At 47.8% G+C, this 18,176-nt stretch overlaps 1 protein-coding gene across 1 annotated transcript in view; it reads right to left on the bottom strand.

Annotated features, from left to right (window-relative positions):
• The window catches only part of UTP20 (UTP20 small subunit processome component), a 1,390,303-nt gene that overhangs the window by 958,963 nt on the left and 413,164 nt on the right, over positions 1-18,176 (bottom strand). The window contains exon 18 of the mRNA XM_069629877.1: positions 3,329-3,484. Within this exon, the coding sequence (XP_069485978.1) occupies positions 3,329-3,484 (156 nt within the window). The remainder of the gene's footprint in view (positions 1-3,328; positions 3,485-18,176) is intronic.

Genomic DNA, 18,176 nt, shown 5'->3' with positions numbered 1-18,176 from the left:
GGTGCTTTGTGATATAGTTGGAAATTACTCCATAACCAAAGGAAACAGGGGTAAAATTCACACAAAAATACATGAGTGGGAAAAAAGGGACATACTCTCCCAGGTTAAAAAATCAAGTCCTCAAAATCCAGAAAAGTTGCTGGGGGTCTATAAGGTGGAGGGAATTAGCACATTTTTGAGAATTCTCCCTAACAGAGGATCCCGTCAGTATTCAGAATGAGGTGCCTGGGAGATTCCTGTTGGGGAATGACTTCAAAACTCTAGGAGTATTGTCCAGTACCCACAAGCCTCTCAGTCGGAAGAAACGGAACCAAACCAAATTGGCTAGAGGGGCAACCTTAGGGGACCCCTCTGAGCCTGTGGGACCCTCTACAGAGAACCCCACTGTAAGTCCTTGTGTTAGTGAGCTAAGCTCTAACCAAGGCAAATCCAAGGCTAGAATATTAGGGAAATGGGAGCCCAAACCATGCTGCATCATTGCCACTCCAATTGTAAAGTATTTGACCCACACTGCTTCTGAGAAAGAGATAGATAGACAGATTGCACCCCTATCTAGACCTGTGAGAATTGGTAATTCTCCGAGCTGATGGAAAACCAGGAAAGATTGGTCTTAGGCTAAACACCTTGAGACTGTTGGATCTTCTGCTGAAGATTCCAGTACAAATCCTAGTGTTCAGAGGCAAACTTCTAAGCCAGGTAAAACCAGATCTCAGAAGAAGTGGAAGAATACACCCTGCTTGCCCACAACCCCTATAACTAAGGCGCAACCTGCTCTTGCGAGAGAGGTGGTGAGGAACCATGTAGTCCCTTCTAGGTCTAACTGATTCCTTTCTAGGGACCCCTTGAAAAAGCCTATTGTAGGCTCAGAAGTTGTCAACTTCTGAGGGTCTGTTAACCCAGATCCCCTATACATTAAATAAGAAAGATGTAGGTCATATTGCTTACAAATGAAAACACCTGATAAAATGTGCGATAGCAAGGGTTACAAAAGGTTGCTGGTGTACTCAGCAGGCCATTTAACTGACTTGCAACAGGAGATCCATCCTGGTGAGGATTAGATCCTCCTGACCCTTAGTCTGGGGGGGGGGGTGGGAGAGTGTAGGGGAGAATTTTCGGTTTGGTGCTAAATTCCTCCCACATTAGAGACCCCAGAGCTTATGCTGAAACTTTGGGACTTTGTACTTCTAATTGTATGCGTTTTCTGTGTTTCTTTCGACTTTGGAGTCTGACAAACTCCATAGGCATCATCTTTACATTGTGGCACGCAGCACCTTCAGTGCAGTGGCACAGGGAAGTCTCTTAGATTTCCCAAATGTTTAAATACCTTCCTCTTGGTGAAACTGCTGTTTCCAAGAGCAGTGAAGTGAAATTGACTTTAGCACAGAAGAATCCTGGTTACCTTGCAAGGAGAATATGCTTAGTTGACCCTATGAAGAAAGGATCTCACACTTATTTCTGTTTTTTCAAAGTGTGGTTTTATTTGTCATAGTGTAGACACATTGTCTAGAGAGGGTGGTCAGCCGACACGTGTTTCAACCCCGGTGGGTCTTTCCCAAGGCGGTTGGAGTAGTATGTGGATGATAATGTCCTGGTAAGTCTCAGTTGCCGGATGGCAAGAGATTTTGCATTTTTCAACATGTGTCCATGAAGATGCTGCTTTCTTTTTCCGTGCTCTGCAATGACTCAGTAAACCTCTAATGGCCGCGGAGATGAACTTTACTCAACACAAAATCTTATACGAAGTTTAGCACTGGAGTGTTCAACTTCTAGAACCCACCCTCTACTCCCGATTCCTGAAATATTTACTATCCAGACCCAGCACACACTATTTTACCATAGGGTGCTGGGGGGGTTACTTAGTATCCCCTTTGTCTAGTTTCTCATGTAACATTTTTATGTTACCCTTTATGCAATTAATGGCTGGTGGCAGTGGTTTACTTTTTACTACCATTGTGTGTTTTTACCGCAGGCTGCGTTTGCAGCTGCAGTAAGGCACCCATGGGTGCCCATTTTGTTAAAATGGCCCGGTCTTCTTTTTTCACCATTTCTTGTTGTAAAGGTCCTTCTTGAGATTTACTCTACGCGCCAAACCAGGTTTGGTCCCTTTCTTCATTTTGCCTTTGACGGGATTCATGAGTGATGTCCGCCTCTGCCTCCAGTATGTCTGATAGGGGCAGGAAGTGAGGGAGGTGCCAGAAACTCCCTGTGCTTAATCCCCTTAGTTACAGGAATGCACCCAAAGGTGATTGGCTGGCTGGCTGTCCTTTGTGGACAGCCACCCTGCTGTGTGATTGACAGCTAGGCTGGAATGAATGGGAGAAACCTGCATAAAAGGCAAGGCTTTTTGGCTTGGAAGGCAGAGTCGACCACTGGAAGAAGGAATCTGATGAAGAACTTGGAAGGGATGCCTGCGGCAACTCCTGGACCGTTGGTTTGCCCGATGAAGCCCTGCTGCTGTGCTGAAGCTCCAAATTCGCCTCGACTAGAGAAGCCCTGCAAGGACGACTTCTCCCCTTGGGTTGGTGAGATCAATCAACCCCAAAGTGAATTTGTCTGGACAGCCTCTCAGAGCTGGTTGTACTACCACTGCCGCTGCTTTTGGAACCAAAGTGTCAGGGAGAGGAACACCAGATCGAGTGCATCGCTTTTAAGTTGGACCCGAGCGCCAGGAAGATCCTTCAGAATCCCCTGAAGCAGGACTGACCAAGCCTGAGCCACCTCAACAGAGTGCTGGACCCCAGAGATGCGAGGAAAGTCTGAAGTGGTATCCGAGAACCGCAGTGTTGCTATTTGCTATAGTTGCGAGGAGCTGAAACCGCAAAGTGCCGCTGAATTGAAGTTTGACCGTTTGCTGCCGCCGACTTTCCCATTGTGTTGCAGGAGTCCCCAGAAGTCGTCCCTCTTATCCCCACGACTGATGCCCAGGAACTTACAAGGATTGCATGGAGTTGAGCGATCTAATTTCATGTGAAAATCTCAACCCGTGCTCAATTTCAGTTCAGTTGAGCAGTGATTCGAAGCTCCTGGTAGAGTGCTCGTTTGATTTTCTGGCAGGGAAGAAGAGAGTCCCTGAAGTTTTATGGATGGAAAGTAAAATCTTTGCACAGTTTACCCATTAGGTGATACAACACATTGATTACCCTCAGAGCATAGAAAGTTTGCTTAACACACTGTACGCAGTGTCTGCATGGAGAATGGGCTACCAAGAACTGGATTCAGCTGAAATCAATGTGGCAGCCACAATACTCAATGAGCTAGTCTGAAAGACCCTGTTAAGCTCTGAACAAAATCAATGCACATTCAGTGTTCAGGCACTTGGAATACTTACTTCTTGGAATGAGCCACATGAGGCTGAAGCTGGCAGCAGGTCATGCCGTAGCCGTCTCAGATGTAGGAGCTTCTCCCTGTAGTCATGGACCGTCGCAGGTACGAGCTCAGCTTGCAGTAAGGTAGCAAACACCGACTGTAGCTCCTCTGTTCGCTCCTAGAAAACAACAGCAAGCATTTATTTAAAATCTACTCCTGCATCACTACGAAATCCTATGCCAAGTAAATGGCTGGTATTGAGCTATGGAAAATGCACAATGATGCCTGGCGAGGACAAAACCGGAGTCGTCATGAACTGGAAACGCACACTACCCCTCTGTGTATGGAGATGGGCACATACTAGAGAAGGATGTGTGTTGGAATACAAGAGCAGAAGCAATCATTACCGGACTGACTGCCAGGTTCATATGCACATATGGAGAGACCAGGCTCTTTCTAGAGATAACGGGAAAGGGATTTATCCAAGAGAAATGGCACAATAATGAAGCAATGGGATTTCCTCACTTTTGCAGAATGGCAATCTCACAGAATTATGTTTGCTGCTTTTAAAAAAAATACAAACATGCAGATGGCAATTTGAAGTAAGGTATATAGAAATGGGTGTGAAGGCATAGGTGGGGTGCGGGGGGGTCTCCCAACGCTGTTTGTGGTAAACAAAAGCAGCAAAAGCATCCCCAAAATATATATATATATTTTTTTTTAAAAATCCACAAAATTGTAAACGTTCATAGATCCAAGCAATGACAGTGAACTAGTGATATGAAAATTGTTCCTTGTTGCAGTATAACTTCTTTCCCGACGCGAACACCGGTATCTAAAAATCGCAGGAACCAGGTTTTCCAAGATGGCGCCTTAAGCCCCTTCGTTTAAACAGGTTCCGGTCTTTTTTCTTCACCATTTCTTTTTGGAAAGGTCCTTCTAGTGTTCGTCTCTGCGCGCCAAACCAGGTTTGGTCCCTTTGTTTCTATGCCTTTGGTGGGCTTCAGGACGGAAGACCGCCTCTGGCGTCTGAGGTGGGCAGGAAGTGAGGGAGGTGCCCGAAACTCCCTGTGCTTAGTCTACTAGGAGACCCAAATGCACTCTGGCGTGATTGGCTGGCTGACTGTCCGGCAAGGACAGCCACCCTGCTGAATGAGTAGCAGGTAGGCTGGAATGAAAGGGAGAAAACTGTTTAAAAGACGAGTCTCTTGGACTGGAAGGCAAAGTCCACCACTGGAACGAAAGAACCGAAGACGAGCTGGAAGAGGACAGCTGTTGCCACTCCTGGACCATTGGTTTGCCCGGTGAAGCCCTGCTGCAGGTCTGAATTGCCAAGTTCATCTCGACAGAGAAGGTCTTTCAAACAAGACTTCTTCCTTTGAGTTGGTGGGACCAATCAAATCGTGGGCCACCTGGATACCATTCTCGGAGCTGGTTAGGAATAACCGGGGGGAAGGACACTAGTTTGTGTGCTTGATGACAGCTACTCTAACTAAAATGACTCCATTTTGTCAACATTTTCCGACAATCTGTGCAGTGCAGGAGTCCCCAGACGTCCTCCCTCTTGTCCCCACGACTGAGGCTCAGGGACAGTGAGATCTGCAGGAACCAACGTCTTCAGCTGCATCTTTTGCTTCATATTAAGGTACTGTGCCAACCCGATTGAGAGAACGCCTCTCTTGCGGTGAAAGTTCGTGGAACTATCCCAAATTGCAGGCCTAATCAGCTTGTGACCCAACATATGATTCGTTTTCGTACAAACTACTTCTGAGAACTTTGGCAAAGACTTTACCGTTTATTACAAGAACTGCTCTTTCCTATCTGAGATAATAGTCCATTGACTTTGGCCTAGGCCTATTAAACTGAATTGAGTCCTCTAGTGAACTAAAACTATTTGCACTGCCTAAGAAAGTATTTGTGATCTATTCTATTAACTTGTGCCTTTTTACTCCCATTGAAAGTAACTGAAATGCCATTTTGCTCCTATTTCAGCTGAGCCTAATTTACTCAGAAACTTATTGGTTTGGTATTGAAGTATATTTGTGTATATTATTAAGTTGTGTGATAAATTAATAAGTGTTTTACCAAGAAACCTTGAGTGTAAATGTATACTTGAACCACTGTGATTTTAAGACCTCTGTGTAACATCCTTGTACTGCTCAGATTCCCTCTTGAGATAAGCCTGGCAGCTCAGCTCTCTACCACAAACTGTGTAGTACAGACATATACAAAAGGTTGGTTTTTGCTTATGTGGTGGTCCCAGAGGGTACTCCATGCAATTCTGCCTAACTTCCCTCGTGACTGTGTTAGGGAGAATTTTCATTTCAGTGCTAATTCCCTTCAACCTTAGAGACCCCCAGCTCTTTTGTTAGACTTAGGACTTTTTAATTTTAAACTTGGGAGTGAAACCTTTTTCTCACCCTCTCATGTGTTCTTACTTGATTTAGATCTTGTGCTTTCATTGTTTTTGGAATCTGACCAACTCCATAGGCTTCTGCTTTTTGTATGGTGACACACGGCACCTTCAGTGCAGTGTCCCTGAGAAATCCTTTGGGTTTCTCTTAAGGTTTAAATAACTTTTCTTGTGTGAACTACAGTTCCCAAGAATAGTAAAGTGAAATTGGCTTTACTTACCTTTTCTCTTTGTACGTCCAGCACACACCATCTTATGTGGAGTGCTAGGGGGTTGCTTAGTAACCACTTATCCTACCTTCTCATGTAACATTTTTTATGTTACCCTCACTACTTTAAATGGCTGGTTTACTTTTTTTCCTACCATTGTGCTTTTCTACTGCAGGCTGAACCCTTAGCTGCAGTACAGCACCCATGGGGGACCATTTTGTCAAAATGGTCACTCTTCTTTTTTCGCCATTTTCTGTTTGTGAGGTCTTTCTTGGGTTTTACTGCATTGAGACAGGTTTGAGCCCTTTGTTTGTCTTGCCTTTAGCGGGCTTCAGCCCTGAAGCCCCCCCCAGGCTCCAGTGTGCCTGGAAGAACAGAATTTGAGGGAGGGTCCCGAAACTACTCTGCCCTTTGTCTCTAGGAATGCCGGAATGAAAATAGTCCTGATTGGCTGGCTGGCTGTCCTTTCAGGACATCCACTCTGCTGTGTGATTGACAGCTTAGGCTGTGCATGAAGGGGAGAAACCAGCGTAAAAGACGAGGGATTTGGAACTACAGGCAGAGTCGACCACTGGGAGAAACACCTGACAAAGAAACCATGAAAGAAGCCAGCTGCAACTTCCTGGAACTTTGAATTGCCCGGTAAAACCCGGCTGCTGTGCCGACTTCCTTTTTCACCTCAACAGAGAAGCTCCGGAAGGAACGACTTCTCCCCTTGGGTTAGTGGGATCATCTAACCGGGAGACGAACTCCACTGCAACACCATCCATGACTTGCTGTGCCTCTCCATTGCTGCAGAAGCTCAATGCCAGGCGTCGAGTGTCCATAGTTGAGCGCAATGTCTGCCGCAGAAAAAATATGGTTAAAAGCTCCAGGAGCCTCCAAAGGAACCCCAGAAGCAGAACCTCCAGATCCAGAGTCCCCTCAACTGAGTGCAGGACCGAGGGAGCAAGGAAAGCCCAACTGGTGTCCGTGATCCGCATCAGTGCTGTTTACTAAGCGCTGAAACTGCGAAAGGCCAATGAACCGAAAAGAGCCCGTAGCTGCCGACGATCTTCCTGTGTACTGCTGCAGGAGCCCTGCAGACGTCCTCCCTCTTGTCCCCACGACTGGGGCTCAGCAACCAGGGTCCGAACCGCTGTAGCTAGACAGAATCCAACGGGACACTTCTTCTAAACAGAGGTATTGTGTAGGCTTGGGGTACTTACCTTATTGCCTTTAGCTGTGCTTTTCTCACTTGGGAATTGCCTTGGCATACCTTTTTTGAGTTGATTTCAATTCCCCTTTCTTTTTTATTAAAATGCATTTGGTTTTCATCTTAAACCTTACATTTATCATTCACGTTCAATTTACATTGTCCTCCTTATAAAAAAAATAAAAAATATTTTGGCTTTTGTTATTCTTCATTACTGCTACTGCTTTCCAACATAATTTCCCAGAAGTGAATTATGGTTGCAACCATCTTTCTGTTTCCCCATCAGGATTTGGCTCCATCTTTCTACTTTTTCCATTTCTACTGTGGCACTAAGATATTTGGCGCTGAAGAGCAGTCTTTTTTGGTTTAGTGCCTCGCATTCCATAATTACATGGTAGAGAGTTTCTGTTTTTCCTATTATTTGGCAGAATCTGCAGTCGCTATTTGCACTTTTATTTTGGCTCCATTTCCCCTGGACTTCTCTTGTTGGTAGCAGGTTCAGTCTGAAACTTAAAAACTTGTCTCTAATTCTTCGATCTGGATATAGTTTTAGGTAGTGAGGAAGTTGGTTGAGTGATCATGCCTCTCCCTCACATTTCAGAGTCAGTTTGTATCGGTCTTTCATGCTCTTGTGTCTCGATCCAATCCGTTCGGCTCAACTTCTTTTTTGCGATTTGAGGCATCTTCGTCAGTGTTTCGAGTGTAATTCCTTTTTTGTTGCATATACTCATAGACACTTCTTTCCATTTGTTTAATGTAGCATCATTAACGTGTTCTTGTGAGGTTCTTAGTATTTCCAAAGCCGGTATCTTCTCTTCGCTGTTCATTTTTCTGAATAGATCTAGTATTTTCCATTCTATTATTGATTCTAGTGATTGGAGGCCCAGTTCATAAAGGATACGTGCCATCAGCATGTTCTGGGGTAGGCTTAGTACTTTCCGCCAGTAGATCACCTCGAGTTTCATCCATATGGTTCTGTCAAGGTTGATCATAGTTTCAGCACTGTACGCAAGGATCGCTGTCACCTTTTGTTTGTAAAATGTTACAGCTGGTATGAGAGAACATTTCCGGAATTTCTTATGGATTGACAGTCCTTGTCTGGCAAGCATTCTGTTTTTAGACTAACTGTTCTGCCCATGGCGCTTCTGTCAGTGATTGATTGATCCATATTCCTAGATATTTATAGGTTGTGACCTGGATCAATTTTTCTTCCTGAAGATAATAATTGTAGGCTTTATTCCCTTTTGATTTCTTCTTTGTCAGGTACATAATTTTTGTTTTCTTGATGTTTATTCTAAATTCATTTTTTTCCATGTATTCATGAGTTTTGTTGAGGGCTTTTTGTAATCCGCACAGTGTTTTTGCTAATAGAATTATATCATCTGCGTAGATCAAACAAGGTGCTGCAGTCGCATTCAATTTCGGCAGATTAATGCTCGGTGTACTTATGGGCTCTTCAAAATCCGACGTGAAAAGGCTGAACAGTGCAGCCGCCAGCGGACACCCTTGCTTTAGGCCATGCCAGGTGTTGATTTGATTTGTTATTATTCCATCAGAAGTCATTCTCACTTGTATTTTTGTACTTGTATACAAGAGTTTGATTGGTTCAAGGATGTTGTTAGGGCATCTCCATTGTCCAAGTTTGTTCCAAAGCAAGTCTCTATTGATTTTATCATAGGCTAATCTCAGGTCGACATACGCTACTATTGTTTTCGTTTTTGTTCTTTCAGCTTCCCGTTTCATCAGGTTTAAGATCATCAGGTTTATATTTGTACCGACATTGCGCACAAATCCTGTTTGGCGCACTGCTTGATGGTTTGTTTGTTTTGCCCAAATGTTTAATCTTGTCAGTATAAGGTTGGCAAAAATTTGCGCTAACGGTCGGTAGTTCTTTGGCTCCTTAGATGATCCTGGTTTATATATTGGGATTAGTGTTGCAATTTTCCCGTAATCAGGACATTTTTCGTACGGTTAATCAGATCTATGATTTTGCCACAGAATTGGGCCCAAACTTCAGGGTTTTGTTTTAATGTGGCATTTGACATGCCGTCAGGGCCCGGGGCCCTTGATGTGTTTAATTTTTTTATTCTGTTGGTAATTTCAATAATATTGTATCTTATATTCCATGACTTTTGCGTGTGTTGCTGGAATTTGTTCACTACTGTTGATCTTTCTTTGTAGAGTTCTGTGAAGTACTCTACCCACGCTGCTTCTGGGACATCCACTATCATTGCATTCTCTGTGTTTTTATTCGATTTCAATAGTTCCCATAGACGTCTGGTGTTACAGTTTTTAAGGGAGTCCATCATGGATTCGGCATTTTCTTGATCTTGCATCATTTTAGCATTTTTAAGCCAGTTTTTGAATTTTTATTTTGCTTGGCCGATTTTTCTTTTTTTGGTTTGTGGGGATTTCTTTTGTGCTCTTTTAATGATGGCTTTTTTTTCATATTTCTTTTCGGCGATAACTTTGTTATATATATATATATATATATATATATATTTTCGTTCTGGCTTTGAGTGGTTATTCAGTCTCTGCTTCAGTTGGAATTGGTTGGTTAACCATCCATAATTCATTTTACTGGAATCTTCTTTCTTTGAATTCATTAATGTTTCTGTGATTTCATTTAGTCTTTTATGCGGAATTCTCAAACGGTTCATTCTATTTGATAGCGACAGATTGGGTATATTTATTTTGGGTCGTACTCCTATATTCAATTCCCATGAGCGCTTTAGTATGTTGTGGTCGCTATGTTCACTAAATAGATTTTTGGCTTCGATTTTAGTTTGAGTAATTTCCTTACTAGTGTAAATATAATTGATAATTGATTTGATTTTCCCTCCTGACCATGTTGGTACCGGTGTGTTTGTTGCTACGTTAAGTGCATCCCATCTTTCAAAGTTTCTATTGCGTGCCTCTGTTATCCATTTTCGTGCTCTGTGTTCCAGCAACTGGTCTTCTATTGTTTCTCCTTTGTCATCGAATAGATGCAAGTTGAAATTGCTGCATATAATAAATTCGACTTCTTGGTGTTCCTGGGCGATGTTATCGATCTTAGTAAAGATAGTATCTATTGCTGTTTCTTCTGGCACTTTCCTCGGGTTCCAATATACATTGGTGATGTTTAGATATTGGGTCCTTGTAGTCGCGTTATTACTCTGTGGTTGTATCATCGCTTGTATTTTGACTAAGGTGTTTTGCGCCCAATTTCCTATATTCTGATATTCGATAATTTCTGTTGCCAAGTCTTGACTGATTAAGGTAATACGTCCTGCTGATGGTCTACCTCCATTGTTGTTAATTGCAGGGTTCATGTGTATGAGAAATCCTTTGCATACTGGGGGAGCTGTTAGCCATGTCTCCTGTAAGCATATCACCTCTACTGAGTTCAGCTCAGGTCGTTCCGTTTGGAAAAGATGCGAGTGTCCCCTAGCACTCTCCTTTCACAAGTTTAACAGCTTGTGACCCTACAAGTCATTGTTCTGAACGCTCTACCTTTGTGCAAGAATTTTGTCCAAGAAGTGCACCAGATCCATAGACTGTGTCCAAATGACTTTGGCTGCCCTGGCTCCCTAAAGGCACCCTTCTAAATCCATCGACTTTGATACTGTCTGTCCCTCATAGGTGGTAGCTTGTTGTATACTGGAACTGCTGGGACAGACTTATCTAGATTTTATTGGAGGATCTAGTTGTCCTCACAAATGCAGAGAAATTGTTCTAACCTTTTTACTTTCCGAACCCTTTTCTTTCTGCGACTCAGTCTACAAAAAAAGGTATTGGTGCGATATATAAATGCTAATACTATCCTTGTGATTGAAGTCACCTCAGGGTGTAGGAGTAATGTATGAAGCATATCCGAAGATTGTCCACTGTCCTTATTTGACACGGAAAAGTAATTTTAAAGTGTATTTGAATTGTTACAACGAAATTGCCTTTTTTTTTTAAATGCTTATTTAAAACTCACGTTAAATATTTATAACTGAAACCTTGACTGTAAATGTTACTTGGCTACTTGTCTACTTGTATTTACAAATATCAATTGTACAGCTCTACAGCTCACATCAACCCCTCGAGAGGCCTAGCTGCTCAGTCACACTTCCAACTTGTGTAGTACAGACCTATACCAAAAGATGGGTTACCTAATATCAAGCATGTAAGTGTTGTGTAGTCTCGCGCAGTGTGACTACACCAATTCTTACCTAACAGATTGTTACACTAGCAGCTCTACACGCTGACTCTGCAACCTTCGTCCACTCAAAGACCAGTTGGGAAGGGCAGCGGTGCAGGGTTTCTTATTTAAAAAAAAAAAAAAGGCCCCTTTACTACCCAGACCCCCTCCCCCCCCCATCATCCACTTTTGAATATTTCACATCTGCTCCTTCCTACTCCACTCACATTCTGGATCTATATCGACCCTTTGGTCATCTCAACTCCTCCTTTCCTGATCTGACATCCCCTTGAGTCACTTCCTACTGACATCACCATTGTCATGCTAGTGGTCCTTAACCTACCCAAGCCCGCTGCAGCTGCCTGGCTTTAACTTAACTCCCTCCCATCTGACTACTCCCTTCACAACCAGGTTATCCACTGAGGGGGGCGGGGGGAATCTCACAGCCTTGTCTTGCTCTCCAATTCACTCTCCTCTTCTGACCTCACAGTTAGGGAGATTTAAAATTGTTATGCCAAATCTCCTCTACCTGCAAGACCCCTGGCACTCTTTGCAGGACTCTTGGATATTTTTCTTGTTCTCCTGAATGAGGGAGCATTTTTCCCCCTTTCATTCATACTTTTTACTCGGACCATGGTGTTAGGGAGCGTTCTCAGAATTCTCAGAAAAGTGCCAATTGGTGGCGCTGTTGAGCGCCGAACAAGATGGCCGCCTGTGCTCTCCATGGTCTGCAGATCCCACAATCCTTTTTTGGGCACCTTCCCGATCTGGCACCCTGCCCTGGAGGGCACGACTGATCCTCTGAGGGGACCTGGCACCACTTGGCCTTGCTCCTGTTGGAATCAGAGCTGGGGATCCTGAGATCCGGGCGCCCCTTCGCCCTTCCCCCTCCGTCGGCGCGGCCTCGCGCCAATACCCGGCCTGAGGGAGACGCGCCTACCTTCCTGCGTTCCAGGGACTTCTGGCTGCTCTGGAGAGGGGCCGCGGTGTGCCCCGGGGCCCTATCCCTCTCATTGCCTGCTCCTGTTTGGTCCCACCGTGTGGGATTGTGTCTCCCAGGGCCGCGGACCCCTCGCTTGCCCCGGGGCCGCCTCCTACCGCTGCGGAGGTCCCACGGCTGTGGCCGCTGCTGATGGGCAGCTCCTCGCCTCCCCTGGACTGGAGATCCTCCCCACATCAACTGCCTGTGATCCCTGGCCCCGCCGCCCGCTTCCACCTGGGCCCGTCTCACGCGGGCGGTCCCCCTGGAGCCTCCTCTGCTCTTGGCCCGCACACTGCTGGTGCCCTACCACCTTACCCCCACCCCTCCACCCCACCCCCCCTGCCCCCGCACCCCCACCCTCAGCAGACCCCGGCGCCCTTGGACGCGGAGCCGGGAGTGATAAAGGTACGTCAAGGGGGGGTGCTGCTATGCGCCCCCTCCCCCCTGCTGGATTCTGTGCCTCTGGGGCAACCACGGACGCTGATCCCGCCTGTGCTGGCTGTGCTCAGGCTGCGGGCCCTCCTGCTTTGTGGTTCCATCTTCACCCGCCCGCCCTACTGGGTGAGCCCTAATCTTCGCTGGCCGCCCGCATCCCTGCAATGGGGGGGCCCCTATCTCCTGAGTGGGCCGCGGCGCTCCTGTTGCCACTACTTCTTGCTGGATCTGTTGTTTACCTGGGGCCCGCCTTACCCCACATTGCTGACTTCGAGCCCGAGATCGGCCCGTCCTACTGCCAGGTCATTGAGCCGAGGAGCGCTCCCCCCTACTCACCGTACTCAGTCATCCACGCCTGGGCCCTGCTTTTACAGTGACCGCTGGACCTCGCTACCTCCCGCCCCGTGGTCTCCTGCATCTGTGCTCCCCTGGCGTTGTCCCCCAGGTCTCCCTGGGCTAGCTACGCTTCCACATTTTGCCCTGGCTGCCGCAATATCTTATTACTCATTGATCCACGGCCTCTGGTTGCTTCCTGTTCCTAACCATATTTTGTACACTGTGTTACAATGTGCGGGGTCCGTGCCCCCCTGCCTTCTCCTCGACCTCCGATATTGCCAGGATGACCAAAGGGGGCACGAGGAAACAGAGCTCCATCAACATGTTTGCGAAGGCGGCGGTCAGATCGGAGGAGGCTGCCGAGTAGGCCCCTGCTGCCTCGTCTCACGCAGCTCCGGAATCCCAAAATATGATGGACTTTATTCGGGAGGGCTTCACCGCACTTCACTCAAAATTAGACGACATGAACGGCACTATATCCTCCATTAAGGCCCACATTGAGAGGACTGATAGCCGGGTGTCGGAGGTCGAGACGCGGGTCGGCTCCGCTGAGGATGCGCTGGGTGCCCTGCGCTATGAGGTCGTCGCCCTCTCCAACCGAGTCCTTGAGGTGGAAAAGAAAAACGAGGACTTGGAATCCCGCTCAAGGCGCAACAACCTCCGCATCATCGGGGTTCCCGAGGATGAAGTCCACGAGCCAATGGAAGATTTTGTTCAGCGCACACTCCTGTCGTTCCTCGACGAGCCGAAGCTTTCTCCACACTTTTCTATTGAGTGGGCACACCGCGCTCTGACGGCTAAACCTAGGCCCGGTGCCCCGCCTCGGCCCATTATAGCTCGTGTGCTGAACTATCGTGACCGTGACGCCCTCCTCAGGGCCGCAAGGCTCAAAGGTGAGCTACTACTGGGCGGCGCAAGGATTCATCTTTACCCGGACTTTTCAACAGCCGTCCAACGGGAACGCAAGACTTTCCAAGCGGTGAAACGAAGGCTGCGAGACCACTCAATCAAATACGCTATGCTCTATCCCGCCAAACTTCGCATAGAACACGTTAACCAGGTGTTGTTCTTTTCAATCCCAGAGGAGGCCTCCAAGTTCATTAACGAACATTTCCCTGGCTGATCCCCCTCCTCTGACCACGGTTCTGCAGTTACCCTAGGTTACCGACGGGGAGTAGCCAGGCCCTGCCGCCTTCCCGCATCGGGGCCACGCTGATCCCCTATCCCGTAATCTGCTTGTTCTGCTCAACTTACATAGACGTACCATATCACCATGTACAAGTACTTTGCCCAAGTTACATGCGACTCCTATTGTGGGCGCCTTTTGTTCTACTGGATCTGCAGCAGCCCGGAGCGACGCGGCCAGTCCGGCCTACAGGCCCCCAGGCGCTGATGCCTCTGGTTTGGTTTTGGCTGAGGGGGGTTGGGAATGTCATCCCTCTGTTGGGTGGGGGTGGGGATGTGGGTGGGGGTGGGACATGTTTGGGGTTTTGTTATTAAAAAGTTGGCACTGGCAGCAAAGGCAGACTGTGGTGTGGCACTCAGGAACTGTTGCCGCAGGGCTGCGAATCTGGCCCATTGGTTATTGACATTTTCTCTGTTTCAAACGCCACCGCATCTGTGATCGAGAGTGACCTGACCTTTATGAGCTGGGACGTACGGGGGTTGGGTAATTATAAAAAGATGAGGACGCTCCACTTGCAGGCCGAGCGCCACGGATCCAAGATTCTCTTTTTACAAGAGACACATGCCCGCTCGGAACAGTGCGTGCGCTTCGCCAAAACCTGGGGCCCCCATAGATTTTTCACTGACTTCTCCACTCAAAGCCGTGGGGTCATGACCCTCATCCATAAGAGTCTCAAGTTCACCCTCATTTCCTCGTTAATTGGCCCCCAAGGCAGATATGTACTGCTCCATGCCATGCTTCATCACAAGGAAGTTGTTCTGCTGAACATCTATGGCCCTAATCTAGATGACCTGGATTTTTATGTGCAGGCCACCTCCCTCCTCGATGGCTTCCCCCTTGTTCCTATCCTCTGTGGGGGGTGACTTCAACACAATCTTTGATGTAGCTCTCGATAAATCTGGCTCCAAGCCCCGTCACCTCTCCAGGGCAGCTTACGCTGCACTATCATCCCTACCCCGTCTGGCCATGGTGGATGCATGGAGGTTCTTCAACCCGGATTCCCGCATCTACTCTTTCTACTCCTCAGTCCACGATTCCTATTCCCGCATTGACAGATGGGTGATCTCCAACGAATTGGTTAAGAATGTTATACAGTTACTTCCCTGAACCCTGTCTGACCATTCTCCAGTCACTGTTACCATCGGTTGGTGTCCTGATCCCGGCCGGACTCGCAACTGGAGGTTGAAACCCCTCTCCTTACTGGACCCGGAGTTCTGTTCCGAGCTCGAGCTGTCGATTGAAGAGTTCTTCGAGACTAATACGGGCGCGGTAAGGTCTCAGGCCACTTTATGGGAGCCCTTTAAGGTTTATATTAGAGGGATTGCGTTGTCCAAGGAGAATGGGGTCCTTAAGTCGATCCGGAGAGATCTTGCCACTAGTGAATACAGACTCTCGACCCTGGAAGCTACATGCTCACTTCACTCTACCCCGGGCAACCTGGCTGATATCGGGATGAGTTGGACACGTTCCGATCCCTTGCGGATCGTGAACAAAGGTTTTTGGATAGTCCTGGCATGGCGAGGAGATACGGGGAGGGTGAGCGCCCCGGTCGATTTCTGGCGCGACTGATCCGTCACGAGACGGGGTCCCCACACATACTTGGAATTGAGAGGCCTGACGGCTCCATGGCTGTCTCTTCGCAAGACATCAACAGGGAATTTTTCACATTCTACGAAACCCTATATTTTAACTCAGATGAGGTGTCAGTGGCGGAGATCGACTCCTTTCTCGATGCCCTTCCTCTGTCAACCCTGTCTCCGGAGACCGCGGGTTCCCTTGACTCCCCAGTCACACTGGAGGAGCTGTCAGACGCTATTGACTCCTTATCCTCGGGGCAAGCCCCTGGCTCGGACGGTATCCCAGTCGAATTTTACAAGCATTTTAAGTCACAGCTGCTCCCTCACTTGCTGGCTCTTTGGGAGGAGTCTGTGGAGGCCGGTGTATTCCCCCCCTTCACTCTGTGAGGCCACAATCACAGTACTACTTAAATCTGGTAAATCCCCTTCGCAATGTGGTTCATATCGCCTGCTCGCACTTATAAATTGTGATGTCAAAATATACGCCAAGGCTCTGGCGCTCCGGTTAGCTCCCTTCCTGCCATCTATCATCCATCCGGATCAGGCAGGTTTCATCCTAGGTCGCTCTACCTCCCTGAACCTGAGGCGTCTATTTAACATAATTAACAGAATCAGTCCCAAGACGCACGCAGTGGCTGTCACTCTTGACATGCAAAAGGCGTTTGACTCAGTTTCATGGAGGTATCTATGACGGGTTCTCGAGAGTTGCAAATTCGGCCCCTCCTTCCTCTCCTGGGTCAGATTGCTTTACTCTACTCCTGTGGCCAGGGTCCGCACCGACGACCGTTGCGGCCCCCTCTTTGAGATCGCCAGGGGGACGAGACAGGGGTGCCCCTTCTCTTCCTTGATCTTCGCTATAGCAATAGAGCCCTTCGCTGATATGCTCTGCCAATTCCACGCTCATAGAGGCCTCCGCACTGCGGGCCAGATGGACATAGTGTCCCTATATGCGGATGACGCATTGTTGTTTGTGCGTTCTCCCTCCATCAACTTACCCCCAATACTGGAGGACATCATTCAGTTTGGTCGAATCTCAGCCCTTAAAGTGAATTGCTTGAAATCCACTCTTTTCCCACTCACGGAATGCACTCTCCCTTCTCCTGACACCCTTGGTTTCACATGGGCTCAATCCACATTTACCTACTTGGGGATAGTGGTAACGCGCCAGCAGGCGCTGACCTTCCAGGAAAACTATCAGAAGTACCTCACACACCTGACGGCTAAGGTCCGGGTCTGGGACAAACTCCCGATTTCCCTGGCAGGCAGGATAGGGCTGTTGAAGATGGTGGTGTTGCCCCAGTTGCTTTACAGGTTCACTAACGTACCCTTGTGGCCAGGGGGGGGCTTCTTCCGTGATTTGACCCGTACTGTGAATTCCTTTCTTTGGCACTCGGGTGCGGTCCGCCTAAAAATCGATACCCTGTCTACCCCCATGTCTAACGGGGGCTTCGGTGCCCCTGACTTTCTTAAATACTGGCTGGTATCCCAAATCCAATATACTTCTTACTGGTTTAATACAACGGACCCTCCCCCACATGTCTGACTTGAGAAGCTTGCGGTCTGTGACCGGGACATCCGCTCCTTGGTGATACAACCCACTCCCTTGGCACTGGACTCTCAGTGCCCGGTCGCCTGCACATCCATCGCATTAGCGAAAATGTGAAAGCTGGCCGGAACTGCTTATGCCTTCCACGGCAACCTCCCTCTTTGGAATTTCCTCCCGGGGGTCCCGCGGGTTCCACCAGGCACGGTTCGTCGCTGGGCGGACGCGGGCTACGAGTTGTTACGTGATGTGTTTGACCAGGGTATATTTGTTGAATGGCCCGATCTCCCTTTGCCCTTGAGGAGCGGCCAGAATGTATGGCTCCAATATACATCCCTCCGCAGGACCCTCAAGCGTAATTACCAAACGTTCCCCGCGTTGCCACCGGACGACCCTGCCATTGAGGAGCTCACCTCCCCTGGGCCCACGAGGGGTAAAATTTCCAGGTTATATACTACGTTACAATCCAGATCTGTCCCAGACATTGCCAAACTGAAGCGTGCTTGGGAGGCAGACCTTGGTGTTGAAATGTCGGATGAGCGCTGGGCACACCTATGCGAGCGCACACATTGAGTGTCCTTCAACCCCCACTTTAAACTCATTCAGTTCAAAGTACTACATAGGTTTCACTACACCCCGATCAGACTACATCGCATGTCCAGTGATCACCCTGCCAGCTGCCCCAGATGCGGCCAGGACGATGCCGACTACATTCACATGACTTGGTCCTGCCCACGCCTCTCACAGTTTTGGGAAGCAGTTTGCTCGACAGTGTCTGCTGTGCTCGACCATCCCATTGTTCCTTCCCCGGTGTTATGCCTCTTTC

Source organism: Ambystoma mexicanum, chromosome 12 (genome assembly GCF_040938575.1).
Source record: "Ambystoma mexicanum isolate Mex_15411 chromosome 12, UKY_AmexF1_1, whole genome shotgun sequence".
NCBI classification, from domain to species: domain Eukaryota; kingdom Metazoa; phylum Chordata; class Amphibia; order Caudata; family Ambystomatidae; genus Ambystoma; species Ambystoma mexicanum.
The sequence above is the reverse complement of the archived record's forward strand: the minus strand, read 5'-3'. Positions and strand labels throughout refer to the sequence as shown.